The sequence below is a fragment of the Hevea brasiliensis genome, chromosome 8 (assembly GCF_030052815.1).
Source record: "Hevea brasiliensis isolate MT/VB/25A 57/8 chromosome 8, ASM3005281v1, whole genome shotgun sequence".
NCBI classification, from domain to species: Eukaryota; Viridiplantae; Streptophyta; class Magnoliopsida; order Malpighiales; family Euphorbiaceae; genus Hevea; species Hevea brasiliensis.
In genome coordinates this window covers 97,534,981-97,559,884 of record NC_079500.1, presented here as the reverse complement: position 1 = coordinate 97,559,884, position 24,904 = coordinate 97,534,981, and the positions used below count along the sequence as shown (strand labels likewise).

The 24,904-nt window shown below is 32.8% G+C and overlaps 2 protein-coding genes and 1 pseudogene across 2 annotated transcripts; 1 reads left to right on the top strand and 2 right to left on the bottom strand.

Annotated features, from left to right (window-relative positions):
- The first annotated feature begins 772 nt into the window (after positions 1-772).
- Positions 773-7,486, top strand: LOC110648947 (protein NEDD1). The gene is made up of 10 exons (XM_021803321.2): positions 773-1,208; positions 1,546-1,658; positions 2,408-2,668; positions 2,769-2,873; positions 3,346-3,411; positions 3,556-3,777; positions 4,778-5,350; positions 5,887-6,489; positions 6,781-6,957; positions 7,037-7,486. Exons 1-10 carry the CDS (start codon positions 1,052-1,054, stop codon positions 7,142-7,144), a joined length of 2,385 nt encoding a protein of 794 aa, XP_021659013.2. The 5' UTR covers positions 773-1,051; the 3' UTR covers positions 7,145-7,486.
- A 10,143-nt stretch (positions 7,487-17,629) lies between these two features.
- On the bottom strand, positions 17,630-19,346 carry LOC110653169 (putative disease resistance protein At1g50180; annotated as a pseudogene).
- Positions 19,347-20,474: 1,128 nt separating this feature from the next.
- LOC110648950 (putative disease resistance protein At1g50180) lies at positions 20,475-23,736 on the bottom strand. The gene has a single exon (XM_058151779.1). The coding sequence runs from the start codon at positions 23,535-23,537 to the stop codon at positions 20,655-20,657; it is 2,883 nt and encodes a 960-aa protein (XP_058007762.1). The 5' UTR covers positions 23,538-23,736; the 3' UTR covers positions 20,475-20,654.
- Positions 23,737-24,904: the final 1,168 nt, after the last annotated feature.

Genomic DNA, 24,904 nt, shown 5'->3' with positions numbered 1-24,904 from the left:
ATAACAGTGAGCTGCAATGATGTAAATGGTGGGCAATTATGATAAAGCAGATTAATTCAGATCTAACTTATGATCTAATCAAGTTTATCTACTAATTTATCTAAGATTGTAGCTCCATTTGATATCATTGTTGAATTTACCACACACACATTTGAGTAAGTTATCAAAAAAATTTGTTAATCTAGAGTAGTTTAGTTGATTTTCCTTCGCTGTATAGGGTAAGGAGTGAGAAATATGAAATTCAAGTCTCTTTAACTAGGAGATAATCATCTCGTTTGTAGCTTTTATTTGATCCATTAAGTTTTCACTAAATTTTTTTTTTTAAATATAACTTTTAGTTAGTGATGGTAAAAGATCGAATTTTTATATATACCCAATTCGATTGAACTCTAATTGAGTGAGTTTGAGTATTATATAATTGGATTTGAAATGAGTTCGAATTTAAAAAATAATACTCGTGACGTGATGAATTTAGATTTTACATATTAAGTATCCATTACTTCAATTTATTTATATAAATAATTAATTAAATATATAATATATATTTTTTATAATAATACTTATAAATTTTTATAAATTTTATTTTATATAAAATAAAATTTAAATATTTTATAAAATTATTAAATTTTTAAAATATAAATTATTAATTAAAATAATTTTTTATATTAAATATTAATTAAAATATATAAAATAAATAAATTTTAATTTTTTTCGAATAATAATAATAATAATAATCATTTAAGATGATGAGAATAAATTTTACGATCCTACTTTCACTAGAGAAAAATAATTAAAGGAACCAAAGGCGCCTTCTTTAATACCTTTTCAAATTTCAACATCCATCTTGTTATCCCTTTCTCTCAGTCTTAGGGAGGGTTTATTCATTTTTGTATTAATCAAACCCCAACATCAAGACCAGCAATCTACATTTCTCAAAATTCTATTTAGCATTGTGATTTGCAATTACTAAAAATTTGATTTTCCGGGAAAATTCGAGTTTAGGTGCTCGATTTTCTCGGGAAAGAAATTTGGTCACGGGAGATTCTAAACGATGAACTTGGCGGATCCATCAATGGGGCTGCTGGCTGCCAGTGGAGGCGATACGGTGAAGCTTTTTGATGTATCCGGGGAGCCGGGAGATCCCTGCATCTTGAGCTACACTCCATCTCCGGGTTGCCTGGTCAACTCAGTCAAGTGGAACCACACTAGTGAGTCACTTGCTCTATATTCTCTCTTCATTTTTTTTTTTGCAATTTGTTATCTTTATGGTTTAGACGTCTTGCGTACTTGGTTTTGGTGAATGGTCTTAGCTTGTTTACTTTGGTTGAATCTGCATTTTCTTGTTTTGGAGTTTTTAGAGCTTGTTTGGTCAGTGAAGGAAAATGAATAAAGGAAATTCTGATTTTTTTTTCTCTTTTAATTCTGCTTTGCGAAATTGAGTTAGAATTAAATCGGTGGATATTTAAATTATATATATTTTTGTTCATTTTAAATTTTTCCTTATCAATCACAGATCGATTTCAATTGGGGTTTCATCTTTTGTAGATTTGGTTGTGGCAAGTGTTGGGGAAGATAAGAAGATCTCTCTCTGGAGGAAAAATGGGCAGAGCATGGGCACTGTTCCGGTTGCTGGGACAGATACTGGAGACAACATTGAGGTAATTATATGTAAATTCTATTATGTAATTGGTTTTAGAAATAAATTAGGTTCACGATTGCATTAATCTGCAAAATTTAGTGGAGTAAATGATGATTACAAAAATTAGTTTCGGGATTCAGAATTGTCTCCTAACAATCACAGATTTTGTTGAGTTTTAATGTATGAGTTGAGGGAGAAGGAGATCCTCTTAATACATGCAAGTTAGTTTCCACTTAGACAATAATTTTTAAAAAGCATGTGTGTGACTTGCTTCACAAAACAATAGTCTTATGTGAATTTGATGCCTTAAGTTACATGTGAAAAACTTTATAATTGTTAATCACTAGACTTGGAGGGATGAGAATTTAAGCAAAAACTTTGTTTTGTTCTTTCAAAAAGTATTGAAGAATACAGAAAGGAGCAGTTCATGATATAAGATTGCTGTTTTGTGCTTCAACTCTCAGCAATTTGGCTTGTTTGGTACTTGAACAAGGAACAGGGTATGCTTAGATCAATCAAATATTAGGTCCTTTAAATTTATGATGCTTTGTACTGTACTAAAACACAATCCACTATTAATGCTTTCCGTATTAAATGCTGCACTGTTTAGTATTTAAACCTTGTTCTAGAGTCATGTGTGGTGAAGTTGTCATTTTTCCAAACAGTGTTCATTAGTTTTGCCTGGCTTTCACCCTTGCTCCTTGCTGTTAGTAGAGCTGGATTTCTTCATCAAATGCATCAAGTTATTGCTTTACTTTTAATTTTCAGGAATCGATAATGGCTATTGCCTTTAGTAACAAGGGGTCCAGATACATGTGCTCTGGGGGAAGTGGTCAAGTTGTAAGAATATGGGATCTACAAAGGAAACGCTGTATTAAATGGTTGAGAGGTCACACCAGTACAATAACCAGTGCTTTATACAATTGCAAAGATGAGCACTTGGCTTCCATAAGTCTAAGTGGGGATCTTATCCTTCACAACCTTGCATCTGGCGCAAGGGCAGCAGAACTCAAGGATCCTAATGAACAGGTTGTTTAGCCTCTTGTATTTCCATACTGCCATTCTTGTATTCATGGCTTAGAGTTTCTGGACGCCAAGCTAATTTTTCATCTGATGGATTTAAGACCAGGTACTGCGAGTGCTAGACTATTCACGGATTAGCCGGCACCTTTTGGTGACTGCAGGTGATGATGGGTCAGTACATTTGTGGGATACAATTGGTCGCAGCCCAAAGGTTTGTATTCTTGAATGATGATACATGTTTAAAAGCTACAAATATGCGCTCGTGTGGAACTTTAATCATATTAAAGCTATACTTTGATCTTTGGGTATATATTTTGAGCATTTTATTGGAAAGTTACTTGACTGTTGTGTTGTTATTGCTATTCTAATGCTGCATAATTAAGAATGAGTGAGCGATTGTCAGTATCTACTTTTTCTTGCAGAAATTGTTGATGTTTCATATAATTAGCGGGAAAAAGTTTTCTTTAACCATGTTGTGGATTTTCCTTCTCATTTTTCAATTTCTCACTAAGTCATTGTGGTTACGAATCTAGGCATATCATGGACAGTGTGGTTTGTCTAAATTTTTGTTTCAACACTTCTATATTAAATTTTCTGCACCTTTGCTGTGCCTTGTTCATTTTTTACCTCTAATATATTTTAGGCACATAACAGTGGCATTTTTTATTATTTTTTTTATACAGATTTCTTGGTTGAAGCAACATTCTGCCCCAACGGCTGGTATTAGCTTCTCACCATCAAATGACAAGGTCTCATGTTTATTTTATTGACCCTTTTGATTGTATGGAAAAAAAAAAACTGACTTATCTGCTTTAGAATGAGGAGACTTATTTGAGGATAAGTTGTGTTAGATGTTAATCATTCCACTGCTTCAAACATTTCTCCCCATACAGATAATAGCTAGCGTTGGTCTGGATAAAAAGTTATATACTTATGACTCAGGATCTCGGAGACCCTCATCTTACATATCTTACGAGGCACCTTTTTCTTCATTGGCATTAAGAGAGGATGGCTTGATTCTGGCAGCTGGAACTAGCAGTGGTCGAGTGGTGTTCTATGATGTTCGTGGAAAACCACAGCCTTTCACTGTTCTTCGTGCTTATAGCAGTTCAGAGGTGGATTTCCTACTTTTTTTTTTTTTTTTCTGACTACAGCTTCATGGCCTCATTGTTTTTCATTCTGACCACTTCTTCACTTCAGTTTGGAAATGTTTTATGTGTGCTCACTAAAAAGTTGGTTTATGTCATCTGTTTGAACTCAATTTTTGTGCCTTTATGAAATATATAAATTTTGGATCAATATATTTCCACAATTTGACTTTTATTTGTTTGAATATGGGCCTATTGAATTGTTTTACCACAACTGCTGCTTGTTATGAGGACAGCGAATGTTATGTAAATGCAGGTGTTGGGATCTCCTGTGTCTGAGATTTAAAACCGCTTGCTTGTTAGTAGGATGGCACCTATGTATATGTGGGGCTTATAAATAAATGACTGAGGACAATTGAGGGTTGACTTTTTGTCTAGCTTTCTACTTTTTGGCTAGCTTTATCCTTTTTGAGGCTTCAGTTTCTCGCAGTTTCTATAATGCATCCTTGAACACAAGGGACTGTAAAAAAAATATAGTGATGAAGTATACTGCAAAAAAATAGGTGAAATGGATGCATATTATAAGAATTCTACATATGACTGCTTGCTGTTCTTATTTGTATATACTTGAGCATTAAGTTTTATCATTAAGTGTGTCATTTGTGATCATCTATGTGTGGCTATCCTCTTTACCATTATTATGGCTTAATTGACAGGCCACTTATTAGACAGAGCTCAAAAGAGTAATTAATGGAAAAACAGTGTCGGCAGGCTTTAGTTATTGTTTTGCATGTAGCAGTTAGGTTAATAATGTGAATCCCTAGTGGGATATGCATTCCCTGTTTTACTGGCTGTCAGAAATACAGCCTTCGATATTCCATCCAGAAGTTTTGAATTGAATAAAGAATCATTGAACTTGAATAAATAATCATTCCATCTCACAACACATTAATGTTATTTCACATACAAAAAAAACATTGATTCTTTTAGTCTTACCTGACAGTAAGCATTATATGGTATGCATCAGGCTGTTACAAGTTTGTGCTGGCAAAGATCAAAACCAGTTGTTGTAAATGAGAGCACCTGCACTGCTGAGACAGCTCTTCTGGGAGTTGCTGTTGAAGATTCCATTCTTATGCCTGACCCCCTTCCCACTGTGACATCATCAAGTGTTTCACTATCTACAGCAGTGTCAAATTCTCGTAATCTTGGCCGTTCTGGTCTTTCTGTGGAAGCATCATCTCTTACATCAACTAGTAGTGGATCTGCTTCCAGTATGCCCTCTTTTGCAGAGGAAACACCACATCGAAGCCCTCTGTGGCCAAGTGGAACATTGACAAGATTACATGCTCCTCGTACAAGTTATAATTTCAAGGATGACATGGAAGTGTTTTCCCCACTTGTTGATGTCCAGCCTATCACATCCTCACTTAATAAGCTCTGGGATGATCATGAGGGAATAAAAAAAGGTAATCTGTCAATTGATATGAAGCCCTCATCTTTGTTGTTTCCTTCAGCTGGTAGAAGATTTCCTTTTGCAGAAGATGGGACAAATGATCATCCAATATTTGATTGGAAAACCAGTTCAACTTCCAAACAGGTCTGATATCTACTGTTTGATTCTCATGATATCTGCAATATTTGAATTTATCAAAAATGGGGATGGGAAAGATATATGAACTAGAGGAAATATTTACTATATTATGTATCTTTTTTATAGGTCATGCAACTGCATTTCTATGTGATTATATTAATCATTTTCATACAAAAGTTGAAGAATTCAGCAACTTTTTCTTCCTCTGAACATTTGGAGCAACTTTGAAATAATGCACAAAATCTTGTGCTCGATTGTTTCTCCACTGCATGTTGCCTAACTCTGATCCTAAAATTTCTGAGGTTTTATGACAACATCTTTTTGACTATTTGAAGGTGGCTCACTATGTTATTTTTTTTTTTATCAAATTAACTGTAATAGAAATTTTTCCTCTAATATTTCTGGTTTTATTAATATTTGCCATTTCTAGGGTTTCCAGTATAATGTTGAGTTGAATTCGATTTCCCTACTGAATATTTTGTATGATACTTAATATTTTTCACACCTATGATATTAATATTTCTTTTATCCATGTTGTGCAGGATGAGACCAGATCTTTGTCACCATTGGGAGGATCTACTCCTACTCCATCTTCAAAAAGTGAAGAATCTTCTATCACTCCTCCAGAAGCTTGGGGTGGAGAGAGATTATCTGACAAACTTACCCACTTACGCCAGCCACTCAATGTACCTTCTCATTTTGGGATGTTGACTTCTGGGAGTTTTCAGGATCTGCCCTCCTCAACAAGTCAGACAATTATGAGCTCATTGACAAATACAAACATGAGTTTTTCAAATCTGTGTCCCAGAGATGTTTCTTCAAATCAGGAAAGTTCAATGGGATTTTCAGAACTCAGTTCCTCTAGTTCCATGTCTCAGTCTCTGAGTACAAAAAGCATCATAGGACAAACTAACCTTGATGTGCCAGTGCCAGGGTCAGGTGCTTTGACCCTTCCTCGTAGATTTTCAACTTATGCTGAGAGAATAAGCACTGCTTCTTCCTTTATTGATGGGAACTCCCTTTCAGTGAGTTCTCCTAAAACAAAGAAAACTGGAGCTGAAACCAGGGAAGAGCTTTTGAGTAGCTTGCTGTCAAGGTCTGACACATCGGCTGTGACAGAACAAGGAATTCTTCCGGCAGTAAATGTATGTGCCCTAGATTGGTTCAATGAACATGTGCTTGTGTTTGCATCTGAATTCATAGGTGTTTTTGGGAGAAAAGTCCAATATGTTAAGCTTCATAATCATAGATGCCTTCAATGCTATGCATTGATTTGAAAGCTCAGGCCACACTTGGATCTCACCTTGTGCTGAGGCTAATTATTGTTGATGCTTAAAATGCAAATTTGCAATGTCATCCATGTGAGAAACCTTGAAAATTTATGTTATACAAGTTTATCACTTTATCATGGCTAATTTGTTGCTTTATTGTGTTAGGGAGGAATCTCACAACCAAATAAGGCCCTTCAGCTGGATCCGCAGCATGGAAATTCCTTCACGCTCCAGCTTTTTCAACGTACTCTTGAAGAAACTCTTGATTCATTCCAGAAATCCATCCATGAAGACATGAGGAACCTTCACATTGAAATCCTAAGACAATTTCATATGCAGGAGGTATCTATGTAATATTGGAGTTGACTCGCCCTTTTGTTGTAATTTATTTGCAGTCTGATATTGTGGATTCATTGAACAGATGGAATTTTCCGGCGTGATGAGCTCAATTCTGGAAAATCAGGCAGATCTGATGAAAGAAATTAAGTCTCTTAGGAAAGAAAACCAGGAGCTTCGCCAATTACTTTGAGAAATAGTGAAGATTGCATTGTTATTTGTGACTCTTAATGGATTTTGGAATCTGTTGTTCATTTGCTTGGTTTTGCACTTCATAGGTGCCCTTCTGTTTGTCAGGTAATTAGGATTGCTTCCCTTAGCAATAGTGCTGAAGCGTTCAGAAGGTGGAGAAAAAGGACCAAAATTCAACATGTTATTAGAATTAGGATTCTTATTCCTTCAGCCTGTAAATAGATGCCTCAATTCTCATAGGATCTGTGTTATTCGACATTTTTAGATTCCACTGCAAAATGTCTCCGTTCCTGTTGTAATTAATGAATTTTCAATGTATCAAGCAGCCTTAGTTTTCCTTGCATTGGTTTTTAACATAAAAACAATCTCATAGCACCCTGAACTTTTAAAATGTTTTATGGCACATTTGAACTCTTGTAAACGTTTTATAACACATCTGAACTCTTGTAAAGTGGAATTAAAATATTTTTAAGACCACTAAACTAATGAGTGTAAACTCTAATCGCGCTGATATAGTGTGAACTGTAAATATAACATAGCATAATTCAATTTTTATAAAAGTAAAATTAAGATATATTTTGCATTTTGATCAGTAAAACGTCATGTCAGTATGATTAGAGTTAATACTCATTTGTTTGGAGGGTTTTAAGGATATTTTAATTTTATTTTATAGGAGTTGAGGTGTGTCTTGAGACGTTTTAAAAATTTAGAGTATCATGAGATTTTTTTGATAAAATTTAGGTGTTAAACGATGTATTTGACTTTTTTTTTTTCCTTCTTTTGAAAAACAATAATGAAACTTCAATAAGGAAATACAAATTCTACTCCTTAGTTATCATGGGTATAGAAATTACAACAGACGCATCCCAGTCCAACACACGATTGCTTTTTCCCATATTGGTTCAATCTTCTATTGAAATTGGTCCATGGTTTCTAATTTTACAATAGCTTCTATAATAAACACATATGCATTTGCTGTGTTGTGCTTGTGAAGTTCCTACGTGGGAAAACAGAACGAACTCAGATGTTTAAAATGGAAAATACCAGTGGAAAGACACCTGAAAACCACAAAAAAGGAACAGTAGGATAAAAATCATAGTCCCCCATGTATACAACGGAGCTCTGCATGTGCTGCAGAGAGCAATAGAAGTCTTGATCTGCAACATTTTACGGGTTAGGATTCAAGGCACTAACTTCTGAATGGACTTCTGAACTTTGCACGTCCAGGAAGGTTAAGGCAAGCCCAAATGTAATTCATATCTCGGTCTGGTTAAATTATGGAGAAGTCCATTTTTGTCCAGCTCAAGGAGGACAAATTTGCCGTGGAAATTAAAAAGACAAGTCTGATGCGCATCGCCAGATGTCCTCCATGAGTGGTGGTCAACACAAATCGTGAACTTCTGGATTGCATGCCAGTTGCTAGTCTCCAATCTTTTAATTCCCCTATTTCTTCAAGCATAAGAATCATGAGATGGGAAGCACAGAAACACAGTGTCCCTTTGGTGAATCCAGAAATCTATCCAGAAATCCGCGGCATGGAAATTCCTTCATCCTCCAGCTTTTTCAACGTACTCTTGAAGAAACTCTTGATTCATTCCAGAAATCCATCCATGAAGACATGAGGAACCTTCACATTGAAATCCTAAGATAATTTCATATGCAGAAGGTATCTATGTAATATTGGAGCTGACTCGCCCTTCTGTTGTAACTTATTTGCAGTCTGATATTGTGGATTCATTGAACAGACGAAATTTTCCTCCGTGATGAGCTCAATTCTGGAAATCAAGAAGAGCTGATGAAAGAAATCAAGTCATTTAGGAAAGAAAACCAGCAGCTTCGCCAATTACTTTGAGAAATAGTGAAGACTGCGTTGTTATTTGTGACTGTTAATGGATTTTGGAATCTGTTGCTCATTTGCATGGTTTTCCACTTCATAGTGCCCTTCTGTTTTTCAGGTAAGCATGATTGCTTCCCTCATCAATAGTGCTGAAACGTTCAGACGGGGTAGAAAAAGGACCAAACCTGTAAACAGATGCCTCAATCCTCATAGCTTCTGTTTTATTCGACATCGTTACAATGAGCACTCCAGAATGTCTTCATTCCTGTTGTAACTAATCCAATTTCAAGCCTAACTTTTCCTTGCATTTTTTTGGGAAACAATGAGACTTCAATCAGGAGATATAAATTCACTCCCTCGTTACCCCATGTGGTATACAAATTACATCAGACACGTCACAATCCAACACGCGGACTGCTTTATGTTCAATCTTCTATATAAATTGGTCCATGGTTTGTAATTTTACAGTGGCTTTTATAACAAACGCTAATGCATTTGCTTGGATTGTTGTGCTTGTGAAGTTCCTATCTGGGGAAACAGAGCGAACTCAGATGTTTAAAATGGAAAATACCAGTGGAAGGATACCTGAAAACCATAACAAGGAACAGTAGGATAGAAATGGTTAGTCCCCCATGGATACAGCGGGAGCTCTGCTAGTGCTGCAGAGAGCAACAGAAGTCTTGATCTGCAACATTTTAAGGGGTAGGATTCAAAGCACATACTTCCGAACAATGAACTTTGCACCTCTAGGAAGGTCAAGGCAAGCCCGCATGGAAATCAGATCTTGGTCTGGTTAAATTATGGAGAAGTCCATTTATGTCCTGTTAAAGAGGACCAATTTGTTGTGGAAATTAAAAAGAACAGTCTGATGAGCATCGCCAAATGTTCTGCACAAGTGGTCGCCAACACAAAGAGGGGTGTCAAAAACTTGAGGCACATATGTAACATATTGTGAACTTCTGGATTACATGCCAGTTGCTAGTCTCCAATACTCTAAATCCCCCATTTCTCCAAACATAAGAATCATGAGGTGGGAGCACAGAACCCATTGTCCCTTTGTTGAATCCAGAAATCTATGCATTGGATCTCAACATGCATTTATTTTAGTCTATGCATTGGATTTGATATATCAATCATACAACAAATATTTTCACTCGATATATTGAAAATACTGATAAGTATTTGCAATGCATCTTTTTGTTATTCATGGGGAAATAACATTAACAGAATGATTAAAATGACAAAAGTACAATTATGGTAAATAAGATACAAAGTTTGAAGGTTTCCACACTGAAATTTGTGACTCAACACGAAAACAACAACGTAAATAACTGATCGTACCAAAATGTAATGCTTGTTATAGATGGCCAAGTCTGCATTGATTGCCATGTCATTGCCTGATCAATGATTCACTGCTCTGTATTCTGAGTTTGTCATCAATTCATCAATCTTTCAATGCTAACTAGTTTAGAATCATTTTGTTTTGATGAAAAAATATGCAAATCTTAATCATATCTGACTCATGCAGATGACTATTTTATTTTGAGATATATACCAATCAAGGAATGTGAATCATGGTATGTGGTACACCTTGTCAAAATCCTCTCCTAGCCATTTGTGACTTGAACCCTCTTAGAAAATTCCTTCATCTCATGAATTTTCAATTTTTGAATGGTGGCGACTGAAAATTAATAATTGATATAAAAGTTTTAATTTTTTTTAATCATTTAGCTTTATTTGATTAAGTCAATATATGAGTATTTAAAGTTATATTAAGGACTAAAATTAATATATAATATATAATTATAACAATATATTTTTAAATTATATAATTTAGATTTTCATCAAAATATTTATCATACATAATTTAAAGAACAACCCAACAAGGGCAAATCAATACTTGAGGAAGGATCTTCGATTGTTTTTGTAATGGTAGATGGGAAGGAATTTTTGGTAGATTATTAGACTTAGCCACTCTTCAATCATGAATCTAGAGTTTGTGAGAAAGGAAAAACTCTCTAAACACTGATGCAAATAATGGCAACAAAATCAACAGGCTAATTACGTAATTTCACAAATGGCTAATTACGTAATTTCACAAGTGAAATGCTACCTTTTCCTCTAATTTCTTATTTTTCTCCCCTATCAAGAGAAAATAAGGCTTATTTTCCCTTATTTTTTTAATATTTTCCTTCCTTACGCTTTTTCACCTATCCAAACACACTCTCTTAATATTTAATTTGACAATCATTTCAAAGGGAAAAAATACATAATCAATTAAACATCAAGAACTAAATAATTAACAGAATTAAATATTAAAAATTAATTAATATATTTATTTTTTAAAACATGATGATCAAATCAGTATTAAAATTTAAGAATTAAATAATTGATGAAATAAAGTTGTTTGAATAAATTATTACTTAATATTTTTATTATAGTAAAATTAATAATTTAATTTTTTTATTTTGACAAAAAATACTAATTAGTCAATGATACTTAATTTTGTCACTATCCCTTTATACATTTTAAAGGAGATTTTTGGTATAAAATTAATAAGAGGTAATTATTATTTTTATAATTTTTAATTATCAATAATTAAAAAAGATCATATTAACTTTTTATCTCATTAATATTTATGTATGTAAGGGTTAAACATAAATATTAAGGGTAAATAAGTTAATAATTACCTTTTTAGATGTTAAAATTAAAAAAAAATTAATTTTTAATTTTTTACTAAAAATATATTAATATTTATGGACTTGGAAAAGTAAAAAAAAAAATTGTCATTATTTCCTTAATTGAGTTCAATTAACCTAAATTTTAAATCTCTAAATTCAATTCCACGTATACAAGATCAATACACCAACTCATCATCATCTCTCTCCGGTAGATCCACCTTTAGTCCACGTCTGTTCTTTATCAATCATCGTCATCACTTCTCTTTCACTTCCTTCTCTCTCTCTTGGTCTCTCCAACCCAAAAAGCTTTGTGTTCATGGCAAATCATCCTCCATTCTATTTTGTGAAAGCAGAATGTGGTGAAATCAGATGCAATGTTGAAACCTGCACAACAGATTTTTAATAAATCTAAGCAACTTCCAATTACAAATCCTCCATTTTCAGCAACTTCTAGCCACCACTAGATCTCCACTAAACCTCCAAGGTTTCAACTTCCATCAATTTGATAGGTTTTAAAAAATGAGATTTTTTTTTTTATCTTTTAAATTTTGAAGCCTTCAAAACTCTTATTTTATTTAAAAAAATTTCCTTCAATACTTTAAAAATTCATTCTTTTATCTTCAAAAATTCCCTTCCAAACACACTCGTTGCATCCCAGGAAAGCATTCCTCATCGTCAATGGTACCTGAATCAACTTTGGAACGCAAATCGAAAAATCCAATTTCAGAATATTCAAGCCTACGATTCTCTCAAATGATGAAGCTCCAGAACGTGTGATAATTATGAATAGCAATGGACGAGTCAGGGTGGGGTTCGCTCTCCTTGTTCCTACCTCACAGGAATTCGGGGTCGAACAGGAGACTTTCTCGCCGGGGGAGCGAGGTAGGGTGGCTTCTCTTTTTATCTTTTTATTTTTTCATTTTCATTTATTATAATATAATATAAATTTATAGTTGGGTCCAATTATAAAAATATTAATATTAATATAACGATTTGCTTTTTAAAAAAAAAAAAAATGATTGACCCTTTATTAAAAAGTGTTAAAATTACATTTGTAAACGTCACACTGTAGTTTAAAAAAAAATTTTAATTTGAAACCTAATGCTGCATATTAAAGGAATTTTTTTAAATAAAATTAAAATTTAAAAATTTTTTAATAATAAATTAAAATTTAAGAACAAATTATAAAAATTACCCAAATCTTAATGATATGTTTCACATGTTTTTCTAGCCAAATTCAGTTTCTTTATGCTGATTCATTATTGATATGTTTCACATGTTTTTCTAGCCAAATTCAGTTTCTTTATGCTGATTCATTATTGTTGTTGTCAAGATACCAACATTCCTTTTTCTAGTTCCCTTCCACATAATACTTTACAAATATTAAAAATACTTTACCCAAATCTCAATGTATATAATTAATACTTTACAAATATTAAAAATATAATTATTTATTTATATAAATATTTCAATTTATTTCTTAATTAAAATATTAAAAATAAAAATATTTAAATTTTAATACTTTTACTTAAAATTTAAAAATATTATTAAAAATTTAAAACATATATGAAATATCGTCAGTTTAATTTTAAAAATGAAAATTTAATTAATTAAATTTATTTATGCTATTAATTATTTAATTTATTAATCATAATGCACTAGAAAAATGAAGATTTAGTCGAGTTGGATTTATAGATCGCAAGTCGACCTGGTAGATTTTCTCCCTATGGTTCCAATCTTCGCGTTTCTGGCAACTTTGCAAGGTTGCCATTGCCACTGGACTCTTTCACGCCAAGACCTGACACCTGTTGACTTCTCATCCTCCGACGAAGCTATAACAGCAAGAATATGAGAAACCATAAAAAAAAAATGAGGGAGAAACAATCGGGTTAATCTGCGTACCCGATTTTGACCATTATCTTTTTCTCCTTTTTCAGGGATTAGGGCCACCTCAGCCGATGAGATTGGGCTTTATGGGTTCCTCTTGACCCAATCTTTAATTCAAGACCAACCTCAAGCTCCGCTTCCTGGTTTGCACGAACTAAGCTTTTGAATTCTACATACATTTATGTTAATATATGCATTGGATTTGATATATCAATCATATAACAACAAATAATTCCTCCAAATATGCTGGAAATACTATCAAGTATTTGCAATACATCGTTTTGTTATTAATGGGGAAATAGAAGTAACAAAAACATTTAAATGACGAGCACAGTTATGGTAAATCAGATGCGATGTTTTGAAGGATTCCACTGAAATTTATTATTCAACACGAAAACAACACTGGAAAACAAATTTGAAGGATCAAACCAAAATGTAATGCTTGTTATGGATGGCCAAATATGCACAGATTGCCCGTATCTGATATGATCCCACATTACTAAGGAACAATCTTGGTGAGAGCTTGATAAGTCCATAGACAACCTCATCTTGCAAGCCAGTTTTCTGGGATAAGTTCTATCTAGGTGACTTGTTCCTTGCTTGGTACAACCTTAATGACTTGTAGTGCTCAATAGTTCCAGCATTTCATTCACTGCTCTGCGTTTGCCATCAATCTTTCAATACCTGCATAAACGATTAACTAGTTTAGAACAAAATTTTGTTATGGTGAAATTATATGCAATTCTCAATCCTCTCCCACTCATGCACACGACAAAATTTTATTTTCAGATACATACCATTCCAATAACGAAATGTCACGGATGGTATGTGGTGCACCTTGTCAAGGGCAAATTACCTAGAGGGAGCAAGTGAAAAAAAAATTACCAAAAAAGGTGACCTACAAGTTATTTACCAAAAGCAAGTGGGAATTGCTGAATTGAAAAAAAGAGAAAGACAGACTCCGTTATGCGTAGCGTCTAGGTATTAAAAAAGACAAAAAAAATTTCTTAGAATTGAAATAAAAAAAAAAAATTAAAAATAAATTTTCAGCTGAACGCTACTTAAGATAGCAGCTAACTGCTACGATTACTGACTTGTAATTTTGTGGACTGATATGTAAAAAGAAATATATAATTAATGAGATAGCAATAAAATTTATGGCCTTTATCGGCTTTTAAAAGATTGAATATTGAGTTATAAAGAAATTGAGCCTATTTCACTCGTGACTATCGTCTGCCTTATATAATAACTTTTACAATAAAATTTTATTTTATTTTATTTTTTAAAATAATTATATAAAAGTATAATAAATTAATAATATTAATAATAAAAATTTAAAATTAAATTTAAATATTTTATATATAAGAAATATTAAAAAAACTAAAAGAGAATTCATTTCAATCTATTTTTTTTAATTTATTATACTTTTAATTATTTTTTTCCTAATTTCAATTTTATAGCATAATATATCATTTTCACTAATATTTTTTTTTTTTTGCATTTTCACTAAACTTTTTACCACATTACTAAATTACACAAAAAATAATATATATATATATATATATATATATATATATATATATTATCCTATTTTCCTAAATCTAACAATACATTGAGAATTATACTACCTAATTAAATTTTGATAGTAATATGAATTTATCTCATGTTTATTTTAAATACTCTAAAAATATTATATTATTTTTCTTAAAAAATATATAATATATTGTCCATAAATTTATGAATTACTTTTATCAAAAAAAATATATTACACAATAAAAATAAAATTATCTCTATATTTTTTTTAAACTTATTATACTTTTAATAAAGTATATTACATATTTTTTAAGAAAAATATATTACATATTTAATATATTGTCCATAAAATATGTAATATGTTCATTTTAATAAAATATAATAAGTTATCTAGGAGATATACAATATATTTTTTTAGACAATAATATAATATTTTTAGAGTATTTAAAATAAGCATGAGATAAATTCATATTATTATAAAAATTTAATTATATAGTATAATTCCCAATGTATTGTAGGATAAAATCTATATATGTATTATTTTTTATGTGCAATTTAGTAATGTGGTAAAAAGTTTAGGGTTAGTGAAAATATAAAAAAAAAAATATTATTACTGAAAATGATATATTATGATGTGAAATTGAAATTAGGAAAAGAATAATTAAAAATATAATAAGTTAAAAAAAATATATTGAAATGATTTTTTTTTTATTTTTTGTAATATATCTTATATTTAAAATATTTAAATTTAAATTTTAAATTTTTAATATTAATATTATTAATTGATTATATTTTTATATAATTATTTTTAAAAAATAAAATAAAATTTTATTGTAGAAGTTGTCATGTAAGGCAGAAAATAGTCACGAGGATAATAGGCCTCACTTCTTTATGATTTAATGTTCAATCCCTTCAAAGCCAATAAAGACCATAAAGTTTACTCAACCTATGGTAGCGCCTACTGCCACCTAACACGCAGCAGCAGCTGGTTGCTACCTTGGTTAGCATCTTGTTGTCTTATTAATTTTTTTTTTTTTACATTTCAGTCCACAAAATTACAAGTTAGTCCTTGTAGCATTTAGTTGCTATCATAAGTAGCGTCTGACTGACAAATTTATTTTTAATTATTTTGTTTTCATTTCAATTCTCAAACAATTTTTTAGTCTTTTTTTAACACCTAAACGCTACCCATAATGGAGTCTACCACTCTCTTTTTGTCAACTTAGTAATTTCCACCCTTTTTAGTAAATAACTTGTAGGTCACTCCTTTTTGGTAATTTTTTTCTTCACTTGCTCCCTTTAGGTAATTTGCCCCTTGTCAAAATCCTCTCCCTCTAAGCCATTTATGACTTGAACCCTCTTAGCAAATTCCTTCATGTCATGAATTTTCAATTCTTGAATGGTGGTGATTGATTTTAATTCTACTGGAATCATACTCAGTTTATGTAGACTTTCTAATTGTAAAGTTTTGAGGCATGGCATTGCACCGTCCTCTATTTTCCATTCTTCAAGTTCCCTTAAATCTCTAAGCTCAAGATTCTCAAGTTGAGGAAACCCAATGGTAGAGCAGACCATTTCAGACCCCATGTATGACATCGAATTCAAATGCAAAAATATCATATTAGGCAGCTTCTCTAGAATGCTCATCGGATCTTGCTTTAATTTAGACTCCCACAAAGCTAACTTGGCCAGGTTTACTAGCAAGTATTCCAGGTAGTGATGAAGAGATTGTGGATTTTTTGGTATATGTGCATTTAACTCTACTTTGTCAGAAAACTACAACCAGAAAGTGGTTCCAAACTTGGAAAAGAACTTGCCTGTGAAATCTTCATTATCGAGTAATGAAGGAGGCCTAATCCAAAAATGGGAGATCTTATAACCATCTCAACTTCTTTTGTTCTGTCGAATATTACTTCTAAGTTTTGAAGATTATTGAATTTGAGCACTACATTTTTTCTAATTAAATTCTTAGCTTCAATCCACTTTAGAGTCTCTAAATGTACTAATGTATCCAATTGAAGCTTCCATCCAACACTATCCACTAACAAATGTCTCAAGCATTCTAATTTCCCCAGTGCAGCTGGTAACCTCATGTAATGATTGTTTCACAAATCAAGAGTGTACAAATGCCTTGGGTTACCTATGGATGGTGATAAAGCTCTTGTCTTAAAAAACATGCAATTCGTTCTATCACCTAAGCCAGTGCTTCTCAATCCAAGATATCCCAAGTGAATCAAATTTCCAATTTCTCTAAATAAGTAAAAGTCACATTGATGTACATTCTCAATATTCAGAACACTAAGCAGTCTAAAATTCTTGAAAATAAATCTTCCTTGTCCACTTAGCATGTGATACTTGCATTATTGCTCAACCAAATAGAAAAGAGAACGAAGATGTGGATCACCAACTTCACAAAAACTATAAATCTCATGATAAATAGCAATTAACACGACATGTTTTCACACCTATTCCTGTATGATCTATTTGGCTTATAATATAGCAAGCACGCAAATTTAAAGAACATATACAGTCGCACAATCACACAATATAAGAAAAAAGAAGAAGAATAACTCAAAATTTAGTGATTCGATTATAAGGTCTACATCTACAAGCAAAATAAGAGAAAAAATTTCACTATGATAAAAAGAACAAGATACAACCACTCAGAACTCTCAAATATTAATCCAGATGTGTTATCTCACAACTCTATCACCACATGATTTTAAGTAGAAAAGCAAATCATAATAGCTCAAAGCTAATATCCCATACACTCCTCCATATTGATGATGTTATTCCCACTTGATGAATTGGCATTTACATTTCTATGAACCACCTCCCACTCCTTCAATGACTTCTTTGTGGTCAATAAGGCTCCTACAACAATTGCTAGTGGCAATCCTCTCATTTTTTCACCATTTCCCTTCCCAATTTTTCAAATTCTGGTGTGCAACCATGCTCCATGAGGATGTCTTTTGAGAATGTTTTCCTCTTAAGAAGTTCCAGCTCTCATCATCGGTCAAGAATGGTGGCTCCACGGGGGAGCTCCATGGATCAGCATAAGAAGCAACTTCCCTGTTTCGGGCGGTGAATAAAACTTTGCTTCCTTTCTTCCCCTTTGGGAAACAGGTTTCAAGCGATCCCATGCCTCATTTGTCCAAATATCATCAAGAACCACCAAGTAATGCCTCTCCTCCAACACACTGTAAAGTGTTTTAACCAGGTCTTCCTCTTCCATCTTTTTGAACAAAGATTTGAACTTTTGTTCCTCCTTCATTCTTTCCAACTTGAATTTCGAAACTTTTTCTTCTTCTTTTCTTTCTAACTTTGATTTATCATCCCTAGATGTAACATCCATCCAAATTCCAACCATAACATCCTTATTGAGATAGGAAGGCCCAAGAATAGCTATAAAAATGTTGCTTCACATGAGAGTCATTGCACACTTTCTTGGCAAGGGTTCCAAGTCCTCCCATGCCCTCTATGGAAACTATCAGTACTTGCTTTTCTTCCATCATCAACTGATCTTTAAGATCCCTCATGTTTGCATCCAAGCTGATAACTTGCTCATCATCATCATCATATGGATATGATCTTCTTAGTCGTTGTTGCATCTCACTTGCAGAACTGTACCCTTCTCCTTCAGCAACAAATTTGATGCCATAAGTTTGCATACTGGTAGGCATATCCCCAATCTTAGCTTGGACGGATCTGATCTGGGTCTCTACTTCATGTAGATGAAAAGCCTTTGTGAACATGAAGGAAGCCCTGTTGATGAACCCATGAAAACCTTCTCCCCCGCCCCTTGCAGCTTTAAGAAGAAAGTTATCGATGATATCCTCAGCATCATAAGTGAGGTCCTTGATTTCAGCTACCCAGTTGCGAACACGCTCGTCTTGATCTTGCTGATGGTCTGCATCTTTCAAAAGGCATTGCATCCGCTTTAGTTCAGCTTGCAATCGCTCAACTTGGTGTGTCGCACACCGTGGACAGAAACTCCTTCTTGAATGAGCAAGTAAGCAATTCTTTGAACAGCGGAAGAAACAACAGCCTCAGCCATTCTTCTTCTTCTTAGATCAAGAAGGAAAAATTAGAAGTTTGGATTTGTTTTTTCTTGGATAAGTTTGTGAAGACGGCAGGATGTTGTGGATTCTTGAATAGCAAAGGGAAAAAGACAAGAAATTTCTTCCGATTTTCCTTTGCTTTAATTCTGTCCAAACGCGTAGAATTGACGGTTAGTGGGTCGAATTTCTTATTACAATTGGACTTCTTTGCCCTTTTCTTTGACAATTATCGGACCTCTCCATTAATGCAATGAAAGTTACCTCTGTCCCACACAAAGGAGGAATGGAGGAATTGAATACTCATTACCTTTGGGGTGCTGTAATTTGTCGTGCAAGAGAAAGCAACGAAGCCTGGTGAATATATATAGGGATGGCAATGTAATTTAAAATCGAATTATATTTCTAATATTTAAATTTATTAAAAATTTAATTTTTTAAATATTTAAATTCTACTTATTTAAAATATAATATATAAAAATTTATAAATATTATTATAAAAATTTATATTTTATATTTAATTAATAATTTATATAAACAAATTTAATAAATACCTAACATATAAAATTATTATTTTTTAAATTTAAATTTATTTTAAATTCGATTATATATTACATAAACTCCTCGTCTTATTAGAGTTTAGTAAGATTAAATATTTTCAAATACTTGATCGTTGATATCCTAATATATAATGACCGAATCAAATAAAAGATAAGAAAAAAAAAGATCTTATTACTCTTTTCTAACGAAATTTTCTTTATTTAGACCTAATATATCGTGAATTTAAATCACAAGATGTATGAAGACATACCTATATAAATTTCATAGGTTTGTATTTTGATTTTAAAGTGAATCGGGCAAGAATCTCCTTTTCTTATGAATTAAGCTTAATTGAATCTTAAAACTTCATAATTGGAAAAAGGGGCACTGTGGAAATACATACCACCCAGCCAAAGAAAGATGTTGGCTGAAATAAGTACTAAATACCTTCTCAGAAATCTCCTCCAAATCACTGGTATGACGATCAAAATTGCAAGCATCAAGAAGATTCTTATTATTAAGTTTTAAGTAGTATTTCAACTAAAAATTTTATAAATAGAAAGAAAATATTTTTCTATTAGTATTTATACTTTGGTGCATTTTTAAGCACTCCTTAAAAACTTGATTACTATTATTTTCATTTTGAGAACTATTTCATGATCGACCTTTCCTTGCACTTGTATTAGCAGAATACTGAATGCTGCAGTACCCTTTCATTCCATTATTTCTAATTCCACTGCAGTTTCTGCAATAGGCATAAATAACTGCTGATGTATGCGTGTCAAAGTTCTAATGTAAGCAACAAATACCCAAGACAGATTTTAAAATAAAGGGAAAGTGCCAATGAAATCACACCAGAAGGAAAAGCAGGATGAAAAAAAAAAAAAGAAGAGCATACAGTAGAAGTGGGATACATCAGTCCTATTACAACAAAACACTCACATAACACTGAAATTCTGTCAAGAATTTGCATGACTAATTGAATGAGATGAATGGTATGTGCCGGACCTTGTCAAAATCCTCTCCTTCGACTCCATTTACGACACGAACCCTTTCTTCACATCTCACCATATGAATGAGTTTCAATTCTCGGACACTAGTGAGAAACCTCAACCCTTCTGGAATCATCTTCAGTTTTCCTAAACTTAAAGATAAACTCTTGAGACATGGCATTGCACCTTTTTCTATTTCCCATTGTTCTAGACCAAATGATTTAAGTGTAAGAGTCTCAAGTTGAGGAAACCCAGTGGCAGAGCAGACCATTTTAGACCCTTCATATACATTATTCTCTAAGGACAAAAACCTCAAATGTTGAAGCTTCTCTAGAATGCACATTGGATCTTGCTTCAATTCAGAACCCCACAAAATTAACTTGACAAGATTTGGTGGTAAGTTGCCCAGGTTGTGACGGAGAGGAGGTTGATATTCTTGTATGGCTCCGCCTAACTCTGCCTTGGTCAATTGACGGCAACGAGAAAGTGGTTCCAAATTCGAAAAGCTCCCAATAATCCTCATCTTCAAGGAACGAAGACGATCCGATATAATGGAAGAATTCAGAATAGCCCCTACTTCCTCTGTTTTCTGGAAATATATTCCTATATTTCGAAGATTATCCAATTTCTGCATTGCACCTTCTCTAATTAGATTCTTAGCATAAACAGACTTCAAAGTTTCCAACTGCCTGAGTTTATGCAACCGAAGATGCTCGTAATCTCTATCATCATCTACTAGTAGATGTCTCAACCGTGTTAATTTCCATAATACATCAGGCAACCTTGTGAAATAACCATTATTTCGCAGATCAAGAGTGTATAAGTTCCTCAGGTTACCTATGGATGCTGGTAAAGAAAAGTCCTTTTTCCCATCCTTCAATCCGGTATTTCTCAGTCCAAGATATGTCAAGTGAATCAAATTATGGATTTCTTCAGGTAACCGATGCTGCTGCCGTACACCATCGAGTTTTAAGACTCTAAGTAGTCTAAAATTCTTAAAAATAAAAGCTGCCTGCTCCTTTGGCATACGATAGTTCGCGTCTCCAACAAAAAAGATAAGAGAACGAAGATTTTGAAGACCAATTTTCGATCTAGGTGTGTAAAACTCCATCTCATTTTGCTCATGCCTAGATATTTGAGGATGAATGGCAATTCTACGCGACTTACTTGTTGGTAAGTGTGGAGTAGAGGAGGAGGAGGACGAACTGTCTGCTGTGCTGTCTTCTCGGTGCTCCAAAACAACAAGGTAGTTCTCATCCATTGCCTTTGATATACACATTTGTCGCACAACATCATGAAGGTGGCAAGTTTTGACACCTTTTCCAGTGTGATCCCTCTGGCTTACTTGGACCATGCACCTATTCACAAGCTCGTTACAATATTGTTCAGCTACATCTTCTATTGTCTCATCTTTTCCTTTGGATTGTTGCGATACAAACCCCTCAGCAATCCACATTCGAATTAATGTTCTCTTGTGAAACTCTGTGTTTTCTGGGAATTGGGAAAGATAGAGAAAGCATGGTTTTAAATAAAAAGGCAAATCATCATAGCTCAAAGCCAATATCTCATATACCCCTTCAAACTGATGATCTTGTTCCTGTCGGATGAATAGTGCATTAATATTTCTTTGCACTTTCTCCCACTCCCTCAATGTCTTCCCTGCCAATAAGCCGCCAAGCACCATAATTGCTAATGGCAATCCTTCACATTTTCTCACCATCTCCCTTCCCAGCTCTTCATATGCTCCTGGGCAGCCACCCTCATCGAGAACATTTTTTGGAAATGCTTTCCTACTGAGAAGTTGCCAGCCCTCATCATTTGTCAAAGGTCGTAGCTCCACTGGGGAACTCCATCGATCAGCATAGTAAGCAACTCCGCTATTGCGGGTGGTGAATAAAACTTTGCTCCCTGAAACACCATTTGGGAAAGCAGGTCTCAAACGATGCCATGCCTCATTTGTCCAAATATCATCCAGGACCACAAGGTATCTCTTGTCTTCTAAGACATTACGAAGAATTTTAATCAAATCATTCTCTGTCATTGTCTCAAACAACTCCATTTTCTCTTTCATCTCCTTCAACTTCGATTTTACGGGCTTTTCCTTTTCCATTGTTTCCAACTTCGATTCATCCTCGCTAGACATTACATCCATCAAGATTCCAACCAAAACTTCCCTTGCGGAGAATTGTTTAGATATGAAGGTCCATGAAAAACAATCAAACTGTTGCCTTACTTCAATGTGATTGTACACGTTGTTGGCAAGAGTTGTTTTGCCGAGCCCTCCCATGCCCACTATGGAAACAACACGCACTTGCTTTTCCTCCGTCATCAACTTAGCTTTAAGTTGACTTATTACATCATCCAAATTAATGGTATGCTCTTCCTCAGCATGTGGGTACGTTCTTCTGGATAGTTGTTGTTGTTCAGTCCCATAATAAGAACTTTCCCCCTCAGCAAGTTTATTGATACCGAAATTCTGCATATTTTCGTATATACTTCTAATCTTTTCTCGGATAGATGTGATCTTAGTTCCTGTTTTATGGAAAAGGGAAACCTTAGTGACCTTGAAGAAAACCCTCTTAACGAACCCACGTACGCCTTCTCCTGTGTCGCTTGCAACTTCAAGAAGAAAGGTATCGATGACATCCTCAGCTTCATAAGCGATGTCTCTGATTCCAGCTACCCACTCGCGAACGCGATTATCTTGATGTTGACGACGGTCTGCATCTTTCAAGAAGGCCTTCATCAGCCCCAGTTCCGCTTGCAACCGTTGGATTTCATCCCGCACACCACGCAGAAAAACTGCCTCTTGTATGACCAAACTAGCAATTCTTTCAACAGCCATAAAAACAACATCCTCGGCCATTCTCTTTCTTCTTCTTTTTTCTTATCAAGAAGGGAAAAACCAGCAGTACTGAGTTTGCTTTATTTTGAACAAGAGAAATTTCTCCAGCAACAGAAAAAAGATAATATTTTGCTATTTCCACCGCCCCGATAGCCTGATGATCCTCTGCAAAATGGGTCAATTGAGTCAGGTAATCATTAATGGCTAATTATTGCAGGGAAATTATTGGTCTACCATGACCAAGACTATATTAAATTTATTACATCCCTTGTATCTTAAATTTATTTATATTCAATTTAAATAAAAAAAAATATTATATATATATATACACACACACACAAGGCATTAAAAATCTAATTCCCCCAGGAAGCTGAGTTCCGTCGTGCTAGATTTAAGATTTTTCTTTTTCATATTAATTAAACAAACATAATATATCATAAAATTTATTTATTAAATATAAAAATTTATATATATATATTTTAAATTTATAATAAATGGATAAAAATTTTTCATGCCATATATATTTAGACTCATTCAGTATATTTTACTTAATTTCACTTAAATTTTAATAAAATAAAAATATTTAATTTAATTATTAAAAAACTTATTTTTATATAATTAAATTTATATTGAATACATTACATAAAAAAATAAATTTTTATTTACTTTTTAAAAAATAAGACTTATATATTTTAAAAATATGCAAATATGCAGACGCTCGATAATTTATCATCATTAATTAATTGGAGAAAAGTCAATTTACTTTTATGTTTTGATGGAAAGCTAAATAAATTCAAATTTAAGTTTTAAGTTAAATAAATTTATATATTTTTTAATTAAGATCAAAGAAATTATCATTTCATAAAATTTTATTTTTTTAATTTTTAATATTAAAATTTATTTATTATTTTAATTAAAATAAAATTAAGAAAAAATTGAAAAACATGATAAAAAATTATTTAATATTAAAATATTACTTTTAACATTTTATTACTAAAACGATATTTAAAAAGAAATTATTATTATTTAATTTAAATTTTCATTTTAAATAATTTTTTTCCTTAATTAATTATCCAAGTCCAATGTACACCTCACCAATCAAAGTGGCAGCAAATTGACAACTGAGAGGACGAATTGTCCGTATTAGACCCTATGCTATGATAGGGCTTAGAGAGTGGCATTTGGACTTCTTTTCTTGCTCTCTGTTCAACATGGGCGGGCGATATTTCTTGAACGTCTGTTTTTTTTTTTTTTTTTTTAACAAAAAAATTAACAAAATATAATGAAATTCAAAAATTTTTCAAAATTAATGAAAATATTAATTTGAAAAAAATTAAAGAATACAATTACAATAAAAATTAAGAGAATTGAAGAAATTATCAATTTAG

Bases quoted from the DNA above. Each gene is read 5' to 3' on its own strand.
- LOC110648947 (XM_021803321.2), top strand. From the start codon at position 1,052: ATGAACTTGGCGGATCCATCAATGGGGCTGCTGGCTGCCAGTGGAGGC. The intron at 2,669-2,768 runs GTTGTTTAGCCT...ATTTAAGACCAG, and splicing joins TCAAGGATCCTAATGAACAG to GTACTGCGAGTGCTAGACTA. The intron at 2,874-3,345 runs GTTTGTATTCTT...TTTTTTATACAG, and splicing joins CAATTGGTCGCAGCCCAAAG to ATTTCTTGGTTGAAGCAACA.
- LOC110648950 (XM_058151779.1), bottom strand. From the start codon at position 23,537: ATGGCCGAGGATGTTGTTTTTATGGCTGTTGAAAGAATTGCTAGTTTG.